Source organism: Podarcis muralis, chromosome 3 (genome assembly GCF_964188315.1).
Source record: "Podarcis muralis chromosome 3, rPodMur119.hap1.1, whole genome shotgun sequence".
NCBI lineage: Eukaryota > Metazoa > Chordata > Lepidosauria > Squamata > Lacertidae > Podarcis > Podarcis muralis.
Genome location: NC_135657.1, coordinates 72,186,141 through 72,203,285, shown reverse-complemented (window position 1 = coordinate 72,203,285; position 17,145 = coordinate 72,186,141). Strand labels below are relative to the sequence as shown.

Here is a 17,145-nt window from a genome sequence, read left to right as displayed (position 1 = left end):
TAATAATAATAATGTTGATCTCCTATTGCCAGGCCAGCATGTGTTGATAGATGAGAGCTGTTCTTCTGTATTATGTTTCATAATCTTTGAAAACTTTCTACTGTGTTTTTATGACCTAATAATCAGAGATGCAGGTGCTCCTGAGGGAATAATTGCATGGTTATTCAAAGGAAGAGAGAGCAATTGGCACCACCCCTGAACTGCTGTAGCGCTTTATAGTTTTTGCTATGTCCCAAATAGCAAAAGCTATAAATATTCAAGGCCTAAACTAAATCTAGGCAAAAATGGAAAATGCCTTTCAAAACTGACCATATTTCACCTTCAACAAAACAGCCGTAATTTAAGAATAAAGAGAAATGTGAGACCTTTCTTGATGCCTTCTTGGCCGGAAGTCAGGATGATAGACTCATAAACCTGATCCAATCATTATTAATTTAAAAGTTAGGTACAAAGCTGTTTTTATGTCGTTTTTGGATGCAGCCACACAATATTTGTCACATGTTAAGACTTTAATCACAACTATCTTTAATACAGATTCCATTTAACATCCTACTACAATGTTTCTGGTCAATTTAATTAAAGGGCAAAAATATTATGTGTTTTTCAGAGATTTTGACATGCCAGATACACAAGTTGCTGCTCAGGCCAATCAGCTGCCTCCACTACCCTCAAAAGAGACACAGTTTGCTTATGGCATTCCAATGGATTCAGTAACTACATCTACGTTGCCAGCATCATTTAAAAAGGTAAGGAGGGACTAAAAGTATGAAGAGTGACATTGTTTTTACTTTTTTAAAAAAGTTAATTTTGAAAAATACCATACATAGAAATTTCTTAGGGAAGGTAAAAAATAAGTATAAAATTACTGGGGGAAATTTGATGACAAACAATGAAGCCAGATGTCTTTTTTCCATTTGGGTCCATGAAATATGTACAAAGTACAAAGAAAAATTATATAAGAGTATAATGACATTGATCTACACGTACATTTATCCATAGATGGGATAAATAGGAATTATAAAAACAAATAAATTCCTTGTGTTCCCAATTTTCTCCACAAGTAAATGCTTTTGATAGGCTGACATGAGGGAACTGGAATATTATCAATACAGTATTCTATATCAATGCTTATTCCAGTTTAGACTCACTGAAGCCAGTGAACTGAATTGGCTTAAACTGGTGTCCTTTGGCTTAGCAGGAGGTTTGAATGTACTGTACAAATTCATTTAATTCCTCCACTTAGGTTATTCATCTTATTTATATTAGTATTATATAACGCCAGCAACTTAGCATAGAGGGAGGGTGCTTATTACTTCTGTTGTAGTGTGAGAACTATGCTTAAGTGATTACCTTGTAGACAAGGTTGTGCAATGCCTTACTTGTCATAACTTACTTTAAAGGCGTCTGGCTTGGTGAGTAGCCTAATTTTCTCATAAACAATAGTAAATCATAGGCTATAAGCTGAAGAAAACTGGCCAGTTTGCTTTTCTGCTGAAAGACAAGAATGTAAAAAAATAAAATAAAAGGATAACTTCATGAATTTTGTTTGTTTATTTTAAATATTTATAGGTTGCTTTTCTCAAGGCAGCAAGCAACAACATAAACATAACTTTATAAATAAAATCACAATGGCATTACACTATATTAGAAACTTTAGCTGATAGGCAGCAAGGTCATACTTGGAGAAGACCCACTGAAAACACTGAAATGAGTACATTGAGCATGTCTAACAATGGAGATCACCCTTTAAAATAAAATAAAAAGTTATGCAGCGCTTTTTAAAATTGTGTTTGAAAATTTGCAAATATCGTAGCTAGGTAAGGAAGCATAGAATTTTATATCAATCAAACTTTTGTCTTTTAATTCAATATTGTACTTCATTTAAATATAGCTGATACTATATTTAATTTTGCCCGATTTTTGCTCACACTGTAGCTTCAGTTTCTCCTCTATTTAAGATGCCCATGATAACATCCATAATCAGTGTGTTCCTATTCTTGCTTGATTGCTAAGAATTGTGACTTTTGTCCCCAGAGGTCGTGTTTCTCTTTCCCAGTGCTACACATCTGGCCATACTGACTATATTACAAGATCATGATAATAGGAGTTCCCCTTTGTCCCTTTGTCCCTTATCATCTGTCCACTGCAGTAATAAACATAAGCTAAGCCAGTGAGCAAAAAGGGACGCGGGTGGCGCTGTGGGTAAAAGCCTCAGCGCCTAGGGCTTGCCGATCGAAAGGTCGGCGGTTCGAATCCCCGTGGCGGGGTGCGCTCCCGTTGCTCGGTCCCAGCGCCTGCCAACCTAGCAGTTCGAAAGCACCCCCGGGTGCAAGTAGATAAATAGGGACCGCTTACTGGCGGGAAGGTAAACAGCGTTTCCGTGTGCTGCGCTGGCTCGCCAGATGCAGCTTTGTCACGCTGGCCATGTGACCCAGAAGTGTCTCCGGACAGCGCTGGCCCTCGGCCTCTTGAGTGAGATGGGCGCACAACCCTAGAGTCTGTCAAGACTGGCCCGTACGGGCAGGGGTACCTTTACCTTTACCTTTTAAGCCAGTGAGCTTCCTGGTAAGACACTTGCCTCAACTTCGAAAGAACTGATAAACATTCCTCCCACACCTGGATTTGCTGATGACATACAGTTTTAATTTCATTTGGCATCTTATCAGGCAAGGACAGCAAAATCCAGTCTGCTTAGTAAATGCTTTTGCAAAATCAATCCAAGGGTTGCCATAACAGGCCGCTGCTTATCTTGAGCATCATCTGGCATTCTCATTACCCAGTGAATCAATTAATTGTTTTTTCTCTTCTTGTGAAAGTCTGCCTAATTCACCACTAAGGCTCTATTTGTGATTCAGAGTGATTCAACAGTAGTTTCCCAGCCTTTGATATCAGCCTAATTCCTCTGTAATGCATTGTCTCAGGGGTTCCCAAACTGTGATTGGGCTTCATTCAAGTGCTCCACAGCACGTCTGTGAAGAACACTTACAATTTGACTGCTATGGATTTCCAATCATAATACAATATATAAGAAATAAAAGAACCACTAAAAATCATTTATAATCTTGCAACATCTAGCACAGTTCATTACAGTTGCTTAAAATATTATTATTACCAATTATTATAATTATTACCAGGATCCCCGCAGCAGTTTTCATAAAGTCTGTGGGGGACAGAGGGAGTTTGGGAAATTTTGTATTATCATAAACATTTTTCAAATGAAACAGTCTCTAGCTTCCTCATCACTTTGATACTATTCTATAAAGTAAATCCACTGGTCTCCATTTGCCATTGCTTCTGAGATCAGTTAAATTTATGGTGGTAGACTTGATTTCTCTTTTTTTAAAATGATTGCTGCACCTTATTTAGTAAGATGCTCCCCTTTTTGTTGAGAATTCAACCTAGGACTGCAGATGTTCTTGATGCAGACATCCTTTATTTTCTGTTTACTTAGTCACAGTAATTTATATGTGGGATCAGTTTCCATAATGGTCTGTTTTCTTTATAGCTTTGTGATGAATAACAATTAAAGTGACAGCTTGCTTTAAAATACACTTTATTTACCACTGCAGTGTTAACCCATTTAGGCTGCAATCCTGTACACACCTAAGAATATGTCCCTCTGAAGTCATTGAGAGCTACTAAGATTAAACTGATAATCTACCCAAAAAGTGGCATTGATTAATTTGACATTAATATTACTTAAAATGTATTTTTAAAATGTGTGTAAGTATTGCAGAAGCTACAAAGCAGGATGATATAATACAAAATTTTATATGACCATTTAATTATTTTCTAATTAGATGAACATAGACTGTCTCTGCACTTTACCTTTCTGTACCATTAAAACACCTGTAAGCAGTAGAAACTTTCCACTGTTATATAGCTGAAATTGGAAGAAATCTTTGTAACTGAGCATAGTGTACCAGAGGATACTCTGAAAGAACAAGACTCAGTATGCCCAATGCTATTTTTCTAGAAAAAGGTGCCAGAACTCACCACAAACGCCTCCCTTGTTCTCTTATAATGACAATGGCTCCTGAGAGGTGCTGGAACTGAGTTCCAGTGAGTTCTGGCTGGAAAAAACCCTGAGTATGCCCAAAGCATTACAGAAATACAGTGGTACCTCTGGTTGTGCATGGGATCCGTTCTGGAGCTCCGGTTGGATCCCAAGGTGTGCGTATCCGGAGGTGCCGCTTCTGCGCATGGCGCAGTTTAGCGCTTCTGCACATGCGGTGAAACCCGGAAAAATACTTCCAGGTTTGCCGTGCACATATCCCAAAGGATACGTAACTGGAGGTGAACGTAAGTAAAGGTTCCACTGTATAATACAAAATATACATGAAGGGCATTTAGATGCAATGGGAGCTTTTATATTTGTCCACTAAGCATGCAGACATAGGATGGGCTCACCTGTAACGCTACACCATTTATTTATTTATTTATTTATTTATTTATTTATTTAAATGTATTTACTGCTTGATTGTAAATAGAACCTCCGAGCAGTTTACTCTAAGCCAGGCATGGCCAAACTTGGCCCTCCAGCTGTTTTGGGACTACAGTTCCCATCATCCCTGACCACTGGCCCTGTTAGCTAGGGGTGATGGGAGTTGTAGTCCCAAAACAGCTGGAGGGCCAAGTTTGGCCATGCCTGCTCTAATTCATTGTTTGTGTTAGCCATGGTTTGGTTAAGAAGCCAAACAAATGATCAAACCAACCAGGATTCTTCCTACTTCCCCAACACCACACCTTCTGTCCAATATCTGGAATGCCTACATGATGCCCTAGTGCTAGCATTGCCCACCATGTCGTCCGCCTGCTTTGTCATTGGTTGGCTGACCAACACATCTGAGGTTAGGAGTGTGGTAACTGTAGAGTGTCTCTTTCTTGATTGGGGTATGTCTCTCTATATGTGCTTACCTGGCATCTAGTCTGATGTCTTGATGAATCTGGGAAAGACTTTTCTTTTAATTTGCCCAGCCATTTCAGCACACTGAATAGTTGCTTAATTTCTGTTTCAATTTTACTTTTTTTGTTTTTATTTCATAGAATTTATATACCACTTGAGTGCAGGAAAAAATTCAATTTTTTATGATTCAGCCTAGCTTTATTGCTATTTGGTACTGTTCCTTTGCTTTATGTCATTTTTTAAATTCTATACTATATAGTTTTTTGGGGTGGTGGTTACTATAACTTATCTTGGGAACATATACTGAAGGATGGCTTATACATATCCCAAAACAGCCTCAATTGTCATTTACTGTAGGAAATATACACTGGCCATGCCTATAATAATGGTCTCAAGCCTACTTTAAAGCTCTCCTTTACAACAGCTATTTTTTTCACCACTACCAAAGGGGGGCTGATTTGAGGAAAGCACTAATTAGAGCATTGTGCAATCTACAAAAATCCCCTATTATCTTGCTTAAATTCATCAAAATGTTAACCAGTTTGCCAACATTCTGTCAGTGTTGTTGAACATCTCTATTAATTCCTCCCAGTAGCATTAAAAAAACCAAAGTATTTTTGGCCTGGTTGGGAAGGAGGGATGCCAAATATATAGAGTGAAGAATTGTTATAGCTACAACACTGTCATGCCTTTTGTTTTATTTACTTGGTAACAAAATTACTGTTTTGCAAAACTGGGCTGCCTCTTTAATTAGAGCTAAAAACAAGTGTGTGTCCACTCCCTCACTAGTCACTGTGGTGGTGAAACTTTTTCTTGAAACTTTATTTGCACCTTAGGACCTTCTATAGGAGGTATGGGGAGATATTTTTTCAATCCGTGCTTGGGAATGAAGTGATAAAAATCCAAAGTTCAATTTATGGTGTTTTCACAAATATCACTGTCAGCTTTTCAGTCTGAAAGGGGCCTCTTGTGGATATGGAAGTGGTAGAGAGCGGGAGAAAGAATAATTTTAAAATATCTTCATTTTAGCTACTGGGTATGCTTATTTTTATTTGAAAAATGCTGCTTGGGGAGGACTGCTTAAACTATTTTTATGCCACCTGACCTGCTCAGGTATCTATACCTTTCTGTGCTTTGTGAAAATGTGATCTTCCCCTCTGAATTGAAGCTCAGTTAAGAAAAATATCTGATAAGATCTTATTCAGCAGACAAGATCAGATTTTTGCAAGGCACAGCTGGGAAACTATAATAAACAGGGTGTCTTTACCCAGGGTGCAAGGGGTGTGGGGCACCCAGACACCAAATTCTGGGGGGCGCCAGGCTGCCGCCGACTGCGCCCTGGTGGCTGTGTGGCTGGACTCCGGCATCACTCTGAATTTGCGATGGCTGGATCTGGCGGAGAAGGCAGTACAGGGCCACTCCCTCCCCCGGCCCCTTCCATGGGCTGCTCAGCCGCGGGGTCTGGCAGTGATTCGCCTCACTCCACCTTTGCAATGCCCCACCCACCTGGCACAGCCAATCAGGTACTGGGGCGCTGCCACCACTATCCATGTGCACACCGGAGGAGAAAACCCCGCGCCACCCCCAGCATGACCAGCCTCAACCTGCTGCTCCGAATGGGCAGCCAGAGAGGAAGGAGAAACGTAAGGAGCCTCGCCACGCAGCCCCGGGCTGGGCTGGTCCAGGCTCCGGAGCTTGGTGCGCAGAGCTGCACTCCACGTGGCTTTTCCATGGCTCCATCCCGCACGCAACACAGTTTTCTCCCAGGGCACGCACAGAGGTCTCCTGGTGCTTGCTTTTCCCCAGGCAGGAACACAGGAAGTGGTTAGTCATGAGATTAGTCGTGTCAAAATTTGGGGGCTCTATGTGGATCTTTGTACCCCGGCAGTGCATATGCTAAAGACGGCCCTGATAAGAAAAGCTCTCAGATACAATACAGTTAAAATATGGGTTAAGCAAAAGTGTGGATGAGCACTTAGTCTTTAAGGAGGTTCCCCAGTACTCTTCGTTGTTTTTGCTACTATGGACTAACACAACTACTTCTCTGGAAATAGTTTCCAGAGCTGCTTTATGTGCATGCTATCATTGGATCTCATTTTGCTGATGAGCTTAATTTTAATGAATTGTGTTAATGGCTTCTATATTTAGCAGTCAAGTGCAAGATATTTGAGACCCTTTGACTTTGTGAAAAATTGGTCCCTGACTTCTTTAGCAATAAGCTCCTTTTTATTGTGATATTGCAAGTGTTCTGAATGTTGTAAGACCTGTTTGTGCATTTTGATGATTGCACTGAAAACATGTTATGGGAAAGGGAGGCAACCAGCTGATGTTGGGGCCTCTTTGGAAATGTTATGCTTGTAGTAAGTTATAAATAGAATTCTTAGGGAAAATAACTTTTCACAATATATGTAACTAAGAAAAAGTAAGGGGCTCATTCTTATCCTTAATACAGTCCCCACTGTTACAATCCTCACTGTTAAGGGGGTAGCCTCCAACTGACTAATTTTTATTTTAAACTGGCACTTCTTTCCTCACTCTTCTACAATCTTAACTACTCACACCATCCAGCATTACAGATGCGTGCTTTGAAAAACACAGGATGCTTGACAGAGCCGGTATGGTGTAGTGGTTAAGAGTGGTAGACTTGTAATCTGGTTAACTGGGTTCACTTCCCCGCTCCTCCACATGCAGCTGCTGGGTGACCTTGGGCTAGTCACACTTCTCTGAAGTCTCTCAGCCCCTCTCACCTCACAGAGTGTTTGTTGTGGGGGAGAAAGGGAAAGGAGAATGTTAGCCGCTTTGAAACTCCTTCGGGTAGTGATAAAGCGGGATATCAAATCCAAACTCCTCTTCTTCTTCTAAAATGAGGAAAACAATGGCTTTGCATCAAGACCTGGAAGTCTGGATTCTGTGTGTGGGGTTTTTTGTTTTATGTTCTGCTTCACTGTGAAAGGAGACAAACAAAACCAATTAATATCATTCCCTTGTTGACAGAGTGGATTTGATTTAAATAAAATTGATTTAAATCATGATTTAAATTGCCACATCACCCCCATGCTGTACTGGAGGGTTTCCCGAACACCCAGAGCAATTTTTGAGGGTGACAGGACTGTGTTGGGGTGGGGCAATGCAAAAATAGTACTGAGCATGGCCAGCAAGATGTGACCTTTCTATTTAAAACAATTAGGACTTTGAAAACCTAACCATTTAATGCAAATCCAATGGATTTTCACAAAAATAGGGAAAGACAAACTACACAAATTTTGGATGCATTTGAAGGGGAAAGAAAACAAGCAGACAGTATGTTTTTATGGTAAGGAACAGTGATAATCATTAGACTTGATTATTTTCACCACGTCTGTGTTAAATTAGGCCATCTTACTGTACTTGTCATATATATACTATAATAATTTTTGGAAACATTGTGCCAATTGTTTTCATCTTATTAACATTTAGACCATTCAGGGTTTTTAATGGGGGAATGCAGTTTGGCTTCCATGAGCTAGGTTGACAACTTCATGTTTTATAATTTTTAATAGGCTGGAAAGTGGTTTTTAAAACTCAGTAACAGAACTATTACATTGTTCAATCCCAATTCTGAATTACAACCACAGCCGCCTTTTTTAATTATGAGAAGAGATTGTACCAAGATAATGCAAAATTGCAAAACCTATAGGAATGCAGAAAGGGCAGTCGGCAACATTGACTGCTTTTCCAAGAACATATATCTTGATTTGAATCCAGAATAGGGTGAGGCATTTTACTAAAAAAATCTGTCTTGAAAACAGGGGATTTTAGTCAAGATTGTTCAGCAAAAAAGGTTTTCTTTCAGTTTTTCTGATGTTACAACTGCTGTGGTTTCATGCCGTCTTTATACACAAACCATCTGTATGGTCGATGCAGCCATTATCTTTAGTGGACTATGCAGATAAAATGTGTGCAATACTTCAACACAGCATTGTGTTAATATCAATATTCTCACAGTATAGTTTTAAAATATTGTTTGTACCTATGAGAGAGTAGTGTGATTGGGAGAAAATTGTCTTCTGCACTCTCATTTCAATTAACTATATTTTGCTGTGGTTTCAAATGTATCTTATGTATATATTGTGAAGCAGCTAAATAACTTGTATCATATATAAATATCCAGCGCAGGAACAAACAGGCTGTGCCCCAGGTGTGGGCTGCTTAAATGGGCAAGGGACGGATCCGAGGGAAGCCCACTGTTGGCTCCATTTGCTCCGCCCCCTGGCACAGCCCACCTCCCAGCCTGCATCCCCATTCGCCAAAGCAGGGTGCAGGCTAAGATCCAGCTCCTGATAGGCAGTGGGGGCTTATGCCCCCTCCACCTATCAGGAGGGCACTGCTGTTTGAATTCCACCGTCGGGGCCCCAGTGAAGTTTCTTCTGACCAGCAATTCTGCTGCACCAAGAGAGGTGAGCAAACTTGCTGAGGTTTCAAATGTATTTTATGTATATATTGTGAAGCAGCTAAATAACTTGTACTGTATCAGTATACAAACATTCTACTGAAACAAGGCAGTAGGAAATGTGGCTACTTGAGCCTCCTTGTCCATCAACCCTACTTTTAATTGTACACCTGGAATGCTAATGAGAACTAATTTATGTGAAATATTTGTTTACATATTTTAAAAGGGCTTGCAATACCTGCTGTGATAATTAAGGACTTAAGGTATCTATTGAAATCTCCCTCTCTAATTCTTTGTAATAAGTTTCTATCTTTTGGGGAGGTGCTTTTAGAAAAATACCTGTTTCCTTAACCATTATTTGTCAGGTGTCTCAATCTGTGAGTCATGTTCTTAAGTGGATGCTAACTGCGTCTGTGTACTGAATGGAACATATCAGTCAGCTTGGGCAGTGTTTTCTTTATGAGATTCTCTTGGCAGGAAATCAAAAAGGCAGCTAAGCGGTGGGAGGATCAGGGTTAATAGATGTATTGCATTAATGCACACATGACTGCAACTTTCAAATCCTTCTCTGCTTGCTGTTCTGAAAAAAGCAAAACTGAACTAACATCACAATGGTAAGACAGCTAATACTTTTAATGTCTATATTGTTTCTTGACTTGATATTATCTTTTTCTGAGTTTAGCCATAAAGCCTATCCTGTGTGACATTTGGGGCGGGGGGGGGGATTGTCATTGGTTTTCAAATTACAACAGAAGTAGAATGAAGAATTTGCTTTGGGAACATGTTTTGCTGTTGTGCGTGTAGAAGCTGAGATCAGGCATGTCTTCCCAACCTTGCTTACTGTACTGTGTTCTGTAGTGTTTTCTAATCACTTGAATAAACATGAAGAATTTCATTTCACTTTCATTCATAACTTCCTCTTTACATTGTCTGGATGGCTCAACAAATAAACTTGGGCTTCATCTTGGAAGTAACATAGAGCAAAATTTGTCTTTCTTCTGATAGAGGAAGGGTTAGTCATTTAGAATATTTTTTATTGATGAAACAATGTGCCTAATTTATTTTGCCTTTTCCGATAAATTCTCTGAGAACTGTAGCTTTGAACTGTGGCTAAATGTAGGAATATGGTCAGTTTTATGGTGGTTAAGCTATGATTTCTGAAGGGAAATAACAAGTAGTACTGGGATTCTCATCTAATTTCATTCTGGAGCTCAGTGTTGTCCCTCCTCCTGATTCCTTGGTAAAGCCAGTCTTAACACCAAGGTACATGTTTAAAGCAAAATCAAAACACAACCATATTGTTAAAAGAAGCCTAAGAAATGGTCATATACAAGATTTTAGTTTCTTAGCTGAGATTTTGTGGGAAAGTGTTTTATAAGAAAAACCCGAGTGTGCAAACACAAACTAGATCAGTGTAGCTGTTTAAAAAGTTTAAATACCATGGTGCATTATGCAACATAGTTGGGTGTGGTTTTTTTTAGAAATAAAGACCAATCATTTTTGTTTCTGTGATTTCTCTCTTCTTCCCCAATTAAGCTCTGTCTTGTCATTCTGTCATTCATTGTGCTCTATTAAGTTATTTCATTTCATTTCATCTCTCTCTCTCTCTTTGTTGGCTATGTTATGGAAGAAAAATCAAACTTATTTATGTTTCTCTTCATTAGAATATACTTGTGTTAACATGTTTACAATGCAAATACAAGCAAAAATATGACTTTGACCCAATCCAATATATTTGTTGTAGTGCAGACAAAAGGATCCCCCAAAAGCAAAACAAGGCCTGTTGGGGATCCTATTTTATCTCTTTTGTCTCACCAACACATACACACACCAGGGGAAGAGAGCATTCTGCTGACCTCAAATATTGATCCCCTCTATCCTCCCTTTCTGACCAAGAAACATACAGAAGCATGCTCAAAGAATTTGCTGAGCACTCAGGTTCTTCAGGTACTCTGGTTGCCTTGTTTATGTTCTGTATTCAGTGTACCCTTGAAAACAAGTACAAAAATGTACTAGTTCACACACAAAAATTAGCTTGCCTCCCATTTATATCCTAAAAGAAAACACAATAACCCACTTATGTAATTATTTGCTGCCTTGCTCTTAGGAGGCTATTATTATTCATCACAAGTAACTAGGTAAGTAGCAATTTTCAAGCCTGGACATATAGCTGATAATGAATTATTGCACACAGTGAAGAAGACTGTGACACTCCTTTTGTTAAAAAAAGTGATAATGACTGGTAAGCTTCTTTGCAACAGATGATTCCATAAAGCAGTTTCTAAAACTGTGGGCAACAGTTGTGCTCTGGAAACTAAGTTAGTGCCTTTTCTGCATTTTTAATGCAGTTCCTCATTATTCTTAATCTCTGTATGATGAGATGAGCGGACCTTAGACTTGTTAGAGCTATTTCATTTTTCATTAGAACCCCAAGATCTGCCAGTCAAGGTATGCAGAAGGCAGCTTGAGCACTGAACCTGCTTTGGAAGTGAACTCAACACATTTCAGAAACACATACTGTCATTTCACCTGTATTTAGCTAAGGAAGATCCTGTTTTTCTGGTTTAGAGGAGAAGCTGAGTGTTCACAGTACTGATTGGCTGGTCCTTGTGTCATCAATGAAGCAACTGCATCTGTGTGTGCAGCACTGATTGTCCAGCACTTGTGTCAATCACAAAGCCATTCACCTCTCTATTGGAGCAGTTGTAAAGCACTTGTGCACACCAAAGTTTAATGGAGATTTATCTCTCTTGCTTTTTGGTGAGGTGGCTTTTACTCAACTAGATTTGATTTTGCCAATCAGCAGATACAGTAATATGATAAGGGAAGAAAATCCAACATAAGGTTGCACGTTACTGAACCATATGGGCCTTTCTGTCTTTTTTTCACACATGGTGAGGTTTAACTGAGTGCCATCTATTGCCACACCCCCTACTTTAATTTTGTTTCCATCAGCCCAAAGCAAAGAATGTTGCCGGGCAACCAGTTGTTGTTGAAGGCATGTTTGTGGTAATTTTGGATTTTATTTTTAAACCATTCTTTTTGCAGAGAAAGGCTATTTCAAAAAATAGCTGTATTAAAAAATTGCCCTGCTTGCAGCAATACACACAAATTTTTGACTGGTTTTTGAGCAAATCTGAAATATTGGAAACATTCTCTTTAGCTCTGTACTGGTACATTTTTTTTAAAAAACCCCAACGTATACCTATACTCGTGCCTACAAGGGACCCCTGGTTTCCAGAACTTATGGTGGGTAAGGAAGCACTAATTAAGGGGAGAAAAACACATTGTATTGCACAAACAATGAGGGAGATTGTAGAAAAACCCAACTGAAGTGGAGCCCAAGAAAATTATAAGAGGCGAGAACAGAGAAAGAACTGTGAGTGGAGGGATGCCTCTTTCCCTATCCTTTGGACTCCCTAGGAAATTTGACAAACCTGCTGCATCTGGAACTGGGTATGGAGAGTGCAGCTAAATGGAACTCAGCTGTGGGCAGCCTGAGGAAGTACCATCCACCCTGGACCTGCCCATAAAAAGGAAGTCTAGAATGAGAGACTAGGGTGATGCCCACTGTTTCCAGGAGCTCTTCTCATTCTGAGACTTTTGTGTGTGAGCTGAGAATTTGTTTGGACCTTGGATGAGAATCTGGGGGTTGAGAGGGAGCAGTGTCAGAAGGAAAATGAATTGATATTATTATATATATTAGTAACTTTGCATTAACGTAATGTTTTTATATATAACTGTGCATTTTTGTAATATATTGTTTATGTTGTGTGTTGCTTCTTTTTTTGCACACTGTTAGAGATATTTTAAATATATTAAGTAGTATAGAAATTAAATAATCAGTCAATCAAGCTCTGTCTACTATCCTGTAAATATCAAAACAGATTTTGGAGGCATAAAATAAAAAGTGCTCATGTGTGGTTGAAGGGGCACAAACGTGCACAAGGAAACAATGCATTTTTGGGTAAAATACTGAAAGAAAAATGGCGGCTTTAAGCAACAGCAGAGATTTGAATAAAGCAGGAATGAAGGAAGACTGAAGGAAAAATTGGTGATTTTAAACAATGGCAGAGGTTTGAGTAGAGTGAGCAGGGGAGAAACTGAGTGGGGTGGAACTGGCAGTTTAAAACAAGATTTGAATAGAGTGAGAAGGGATTTGGGAATAGCTCTGTTGTGTTAGCTTCTGTGTTGTACCCATTTCTACCATTTCTCCTGATTACAAAAACAACAACTCTGTCACTCCATTCTTGCTTTACTCAAATCTCTGTCATTGTTTAAAACCACTTTTTTTTAACCTCAGTGCCACTCCACTTTACTCAAACATCTGCTATTGTTGTGACTACAAGCTCTTACTGTATCATTTGAATGATACACTAACACTATCAACATAGGGCTCATGTGCAAAGGGGATTGAAGAATAGGAGAGGCACTGTGGCATGGAAATGTGGGGTGGTCTGAGTGCAAGAGAGTTGAAAAAAGAGGAAGGAGGAGGTAGGAAAAAGAAGTGACAATCATAATTAGGGTGCAAATGGAGTTGCAAAAAATAATAGGAGGCATGGGAATGAGGTTGAAGATTAAAGCAGGGGCATGAAAGGGTTTAAAGTATAGGCTTAGGTGGTGGCTGCATAATTGGACAGTAGGTGAAAAGGGTGCTTAGAAATTGCAGAGTGCGGGAGGAGAAAGATGCAGGTTACCATGGGGGTTGTGCAAGTGGGGTTGCAGTAGAGGAGGAGGAGCCATAGACATGGGGTGCAAGTGAAAATGCACGTAAAGAGGGGCTGAAGGATAGAAGAGAGAAATTGCTTCAGAAATGGGGTTTGGAAGGGGCAAAGTGAGCTTTAGTCATTGCATGGGTTGGGAAAGGGAAGCTTTAGGGCAGCCCTTCTCAACCTTTGGTCCCCAGATGTTGTTGGACTATAGCTCCCATCATCCCTGAGCACTGGTCCAACTAGCTAGGGATGATGGGAGTTGTAGCCCAACAACATCTGGAGGTACAAGGTTTAGAAAGGCTGCTCTCTAGTAAGTTAATGTGGGCAGAATCACAGTGAGATTGATGAGCACAGTAAGCAAGCTGGAGCCCCTAGTTTAGAAATATTTACTTTCTGATACTGTGTAAAAGTTAGGCTTATCAGAAGGCAAATAACCATGTTGCCCTGTGGTTCTGAATGAATCACTCATCTGGATATTTTCCAAATTTGGAACAATGATTCATAAAGATAACCCTTAGCCCCTGCTATGATTTGGATCAGAATCCCTACTTCACCATTTACCTTCTGAAAAAAGCTCCCATAGTGAATAGCAGGCATGGGCAATTACAACTGTGACTGTGATAGAGGCCTCCTCATCCCACCCCAAGGTTCTGGTCTGACTCCCCACTTCCTTCTTTTTTTTAAAGGCTATGCAAGGACAAACTGCATGGCAAAAGTCATTTGAGTAATTCCTTTGTCTATATCAGGAATGATAAAATTATTTGATTACATGCAATGCAAAAGCATCACGAAATCCACCCCCACTCTCATCAGAGCCTGACTGGAAAGAGAAAAATAAAGATCAGATCAGCACATCTTGCAGATGTACAACAGGTAATCTTTTCTGCAGAAGAGGACTCTGGACTTATGTACTTTTCAGTGGATCTATTCTGATTAAAACTTAGTAGAATACCACCCATAGTCTTTTAGGACTCTGTTGCTTTCACTGTGCAGACTAAAACAAACACATAAAGTTTTGATGCTTAATGTTTTAACAGCTGTTTTTTATACATATTATGTTAGAAACAAAGCTGAGGAATGTGAAAGTGACATAACACAATCTGTCTAAAAAGCTAAGCATTTTTAACTTCAGTCACCGACTTAAATCAGTGTTTAAATTTGATTGGGTTGTGTCGTTTTTAAAGAGTCTGTTTTCATGACATTAATCTGCCCTGCCCTGCAGCTGACAGACTCTCCAAGCTATATTTCATCACATATCAGGAACAATGGCAAATATTCAGTGACATATTTTGCTGTGGCCTTAAGGCTTGTAACTGGCTCTGGTTGGCACAAGTTCACTTGTCATTCATAAGTGAAGGCGATTAGCATAGTCAAGAGATGAGCTGGGGGCAGAATTCATTGATGGGTATCCATAGTTAATAAATGATGTTTGTTCCCCAATTGGTACTCAGGAAAAGCTTCAGAAGGATCTCCTCCTTAATTTTCAAAACAAATTTATAGTCTCTAAAGCTGCAGAAATAAGGACATGGAACTTGCCTAATGAAATCTGAGAAATGGAAGGAGTTCCTTGCCTCTCCTTATAATAGTAGAATTATAAACAAACTAATTACCCTGCCTCTACACAGGTCACAGAATTTAGCTCCTCCTTGCAAAAGACTTAGATTTCTGTTTAAGCTTAAAGTCCATAGCAGATAGCAAGTTACAGGAAAGAGAAGAGAAGAAGCAGAGTCAAGTGAACTATGACTTGAAGTTTGTCTTGCACTGTTGGTCAGTAAAGATGTGCTTAGGAAATCCCACTGGGTAATAAGAGTAGTGAACCTGTGGCCCTTGATACTAGAACTTCCATCATTCCTGGCTGCTAGCCATGCTGGCTGGTGTTGATGGGAGACTGAGTCCAACATTATCTGGATGGCCACAGCTTTCATTTACTGAAGGGACAGTCTAAGGGGAACATAATCTAGAGCAGAGCTTTCCAAACTCTGTCATGACATGTTAAGTGTGTCAGCTGCAGTTTGTAGGTGTGTCATGTGAATGCTCCTCTTGGGGCTGGAAAGGGGTTAGTTTAACTTCCAGTATGCTAGTAAAACTGAATTACTGGGTCATGAAATGATGTATGTCTAAAAAGTGTGTCACCGTTAAAAGTTTGGAAAGCTCTGATCTAGAGTCTAAACCTATGCAGTGTAATATGAAAACAGACTTAAAGGGCACCGTTAACCAGCATCTGTAATGGTACGACCCGCCCTACAACTACTTGCAAAGGCAAGGTTGGGTTTTGGCTTCCTTTTCTCTGAGCTGATTGTGTGGAGGTTGTCTAATTATGTTAACCAGTCAGAGGCAGGCTGTTTAATCTAGACTTTTGAAAAAAGTGCCCTTGGTAGAGCTTCCCACTTATTTTGATTTAGTGGGAGTGGCTCCACCTTTCTGAATTTATACATCTTAGACTACTGAATAGCAATGACCATTGACTGTCATTGTGATCAATTAAGCCAGCAGAAATTGTATTTTGTTGCAAAAGCAATTCAGCAGGTATAAGAACACTGCCTTCCTGTGCTGTTGAGTTTGTTTTGCAATGCTCATTTTGCATTTTAGACAAATGAAGCTAAAAGCTTTCTGATATATACATTTCATGAATATGTACAAAGAATTTATTTGCTAATGCCTCTTCTGTCTCCCCCTGTATATAAGTGAAACAATAAAGTAAGTAATTTTGGGGACGGAGTGAGGGTAATGGAAGTGGAAAAGTTTGTTCAATCAGAACACTGCATTCATACCAGACTTTTTTGAAATTGGTGCTTTATAAATAAGGCAACTTCAGACATGGCATGTTGGCACTAATTTTTTGTTTGTTTGTTTTAAATCCAACAAGAGCTCTTGGCTTTTCACATCAAAGTTTGTCGGTTTTGCTTGAGGCAGCTTTTTGTCCTGAATAGATGGAAATAGGCTGGGCAGAAAAGCACTTCATATTGCTCAGACTTGTGCAGGGCAATCAGCAGCGTGGAAATATCTTCGCATTTCATGGGCATTTGCTGTGTTTGTTGGCACCCTTCCCTTTTCACCTCTAGAAAATTCTGCCTGTCTCCTTGGCACCTCTGAGCAAT

General features: G+C 39.6%; 1 protein-coding gene across 1 annotated transcript in view; it reads left to right on the top strand.

Moving 5' to 3' along the window:
- The window catches only part of CRYBG1 (crystallin beta-gamma domain containing 1), an 88,256-nt gene that overhangs the window by 27,976 nt on the left and 43,135 nt on the right, over positions 1 to 17,145 (top strand). The window contains exon 2 of the mRNA XM_028723071.2: positions 608 to 746. Within this exon, the coding sequence (XP_028578904.2) occupies positions 608 to 746 (139 nt within the window). The remainder of the gene's footprint in view (positions 1 to 607; positions 747 to 17,145) is intronic.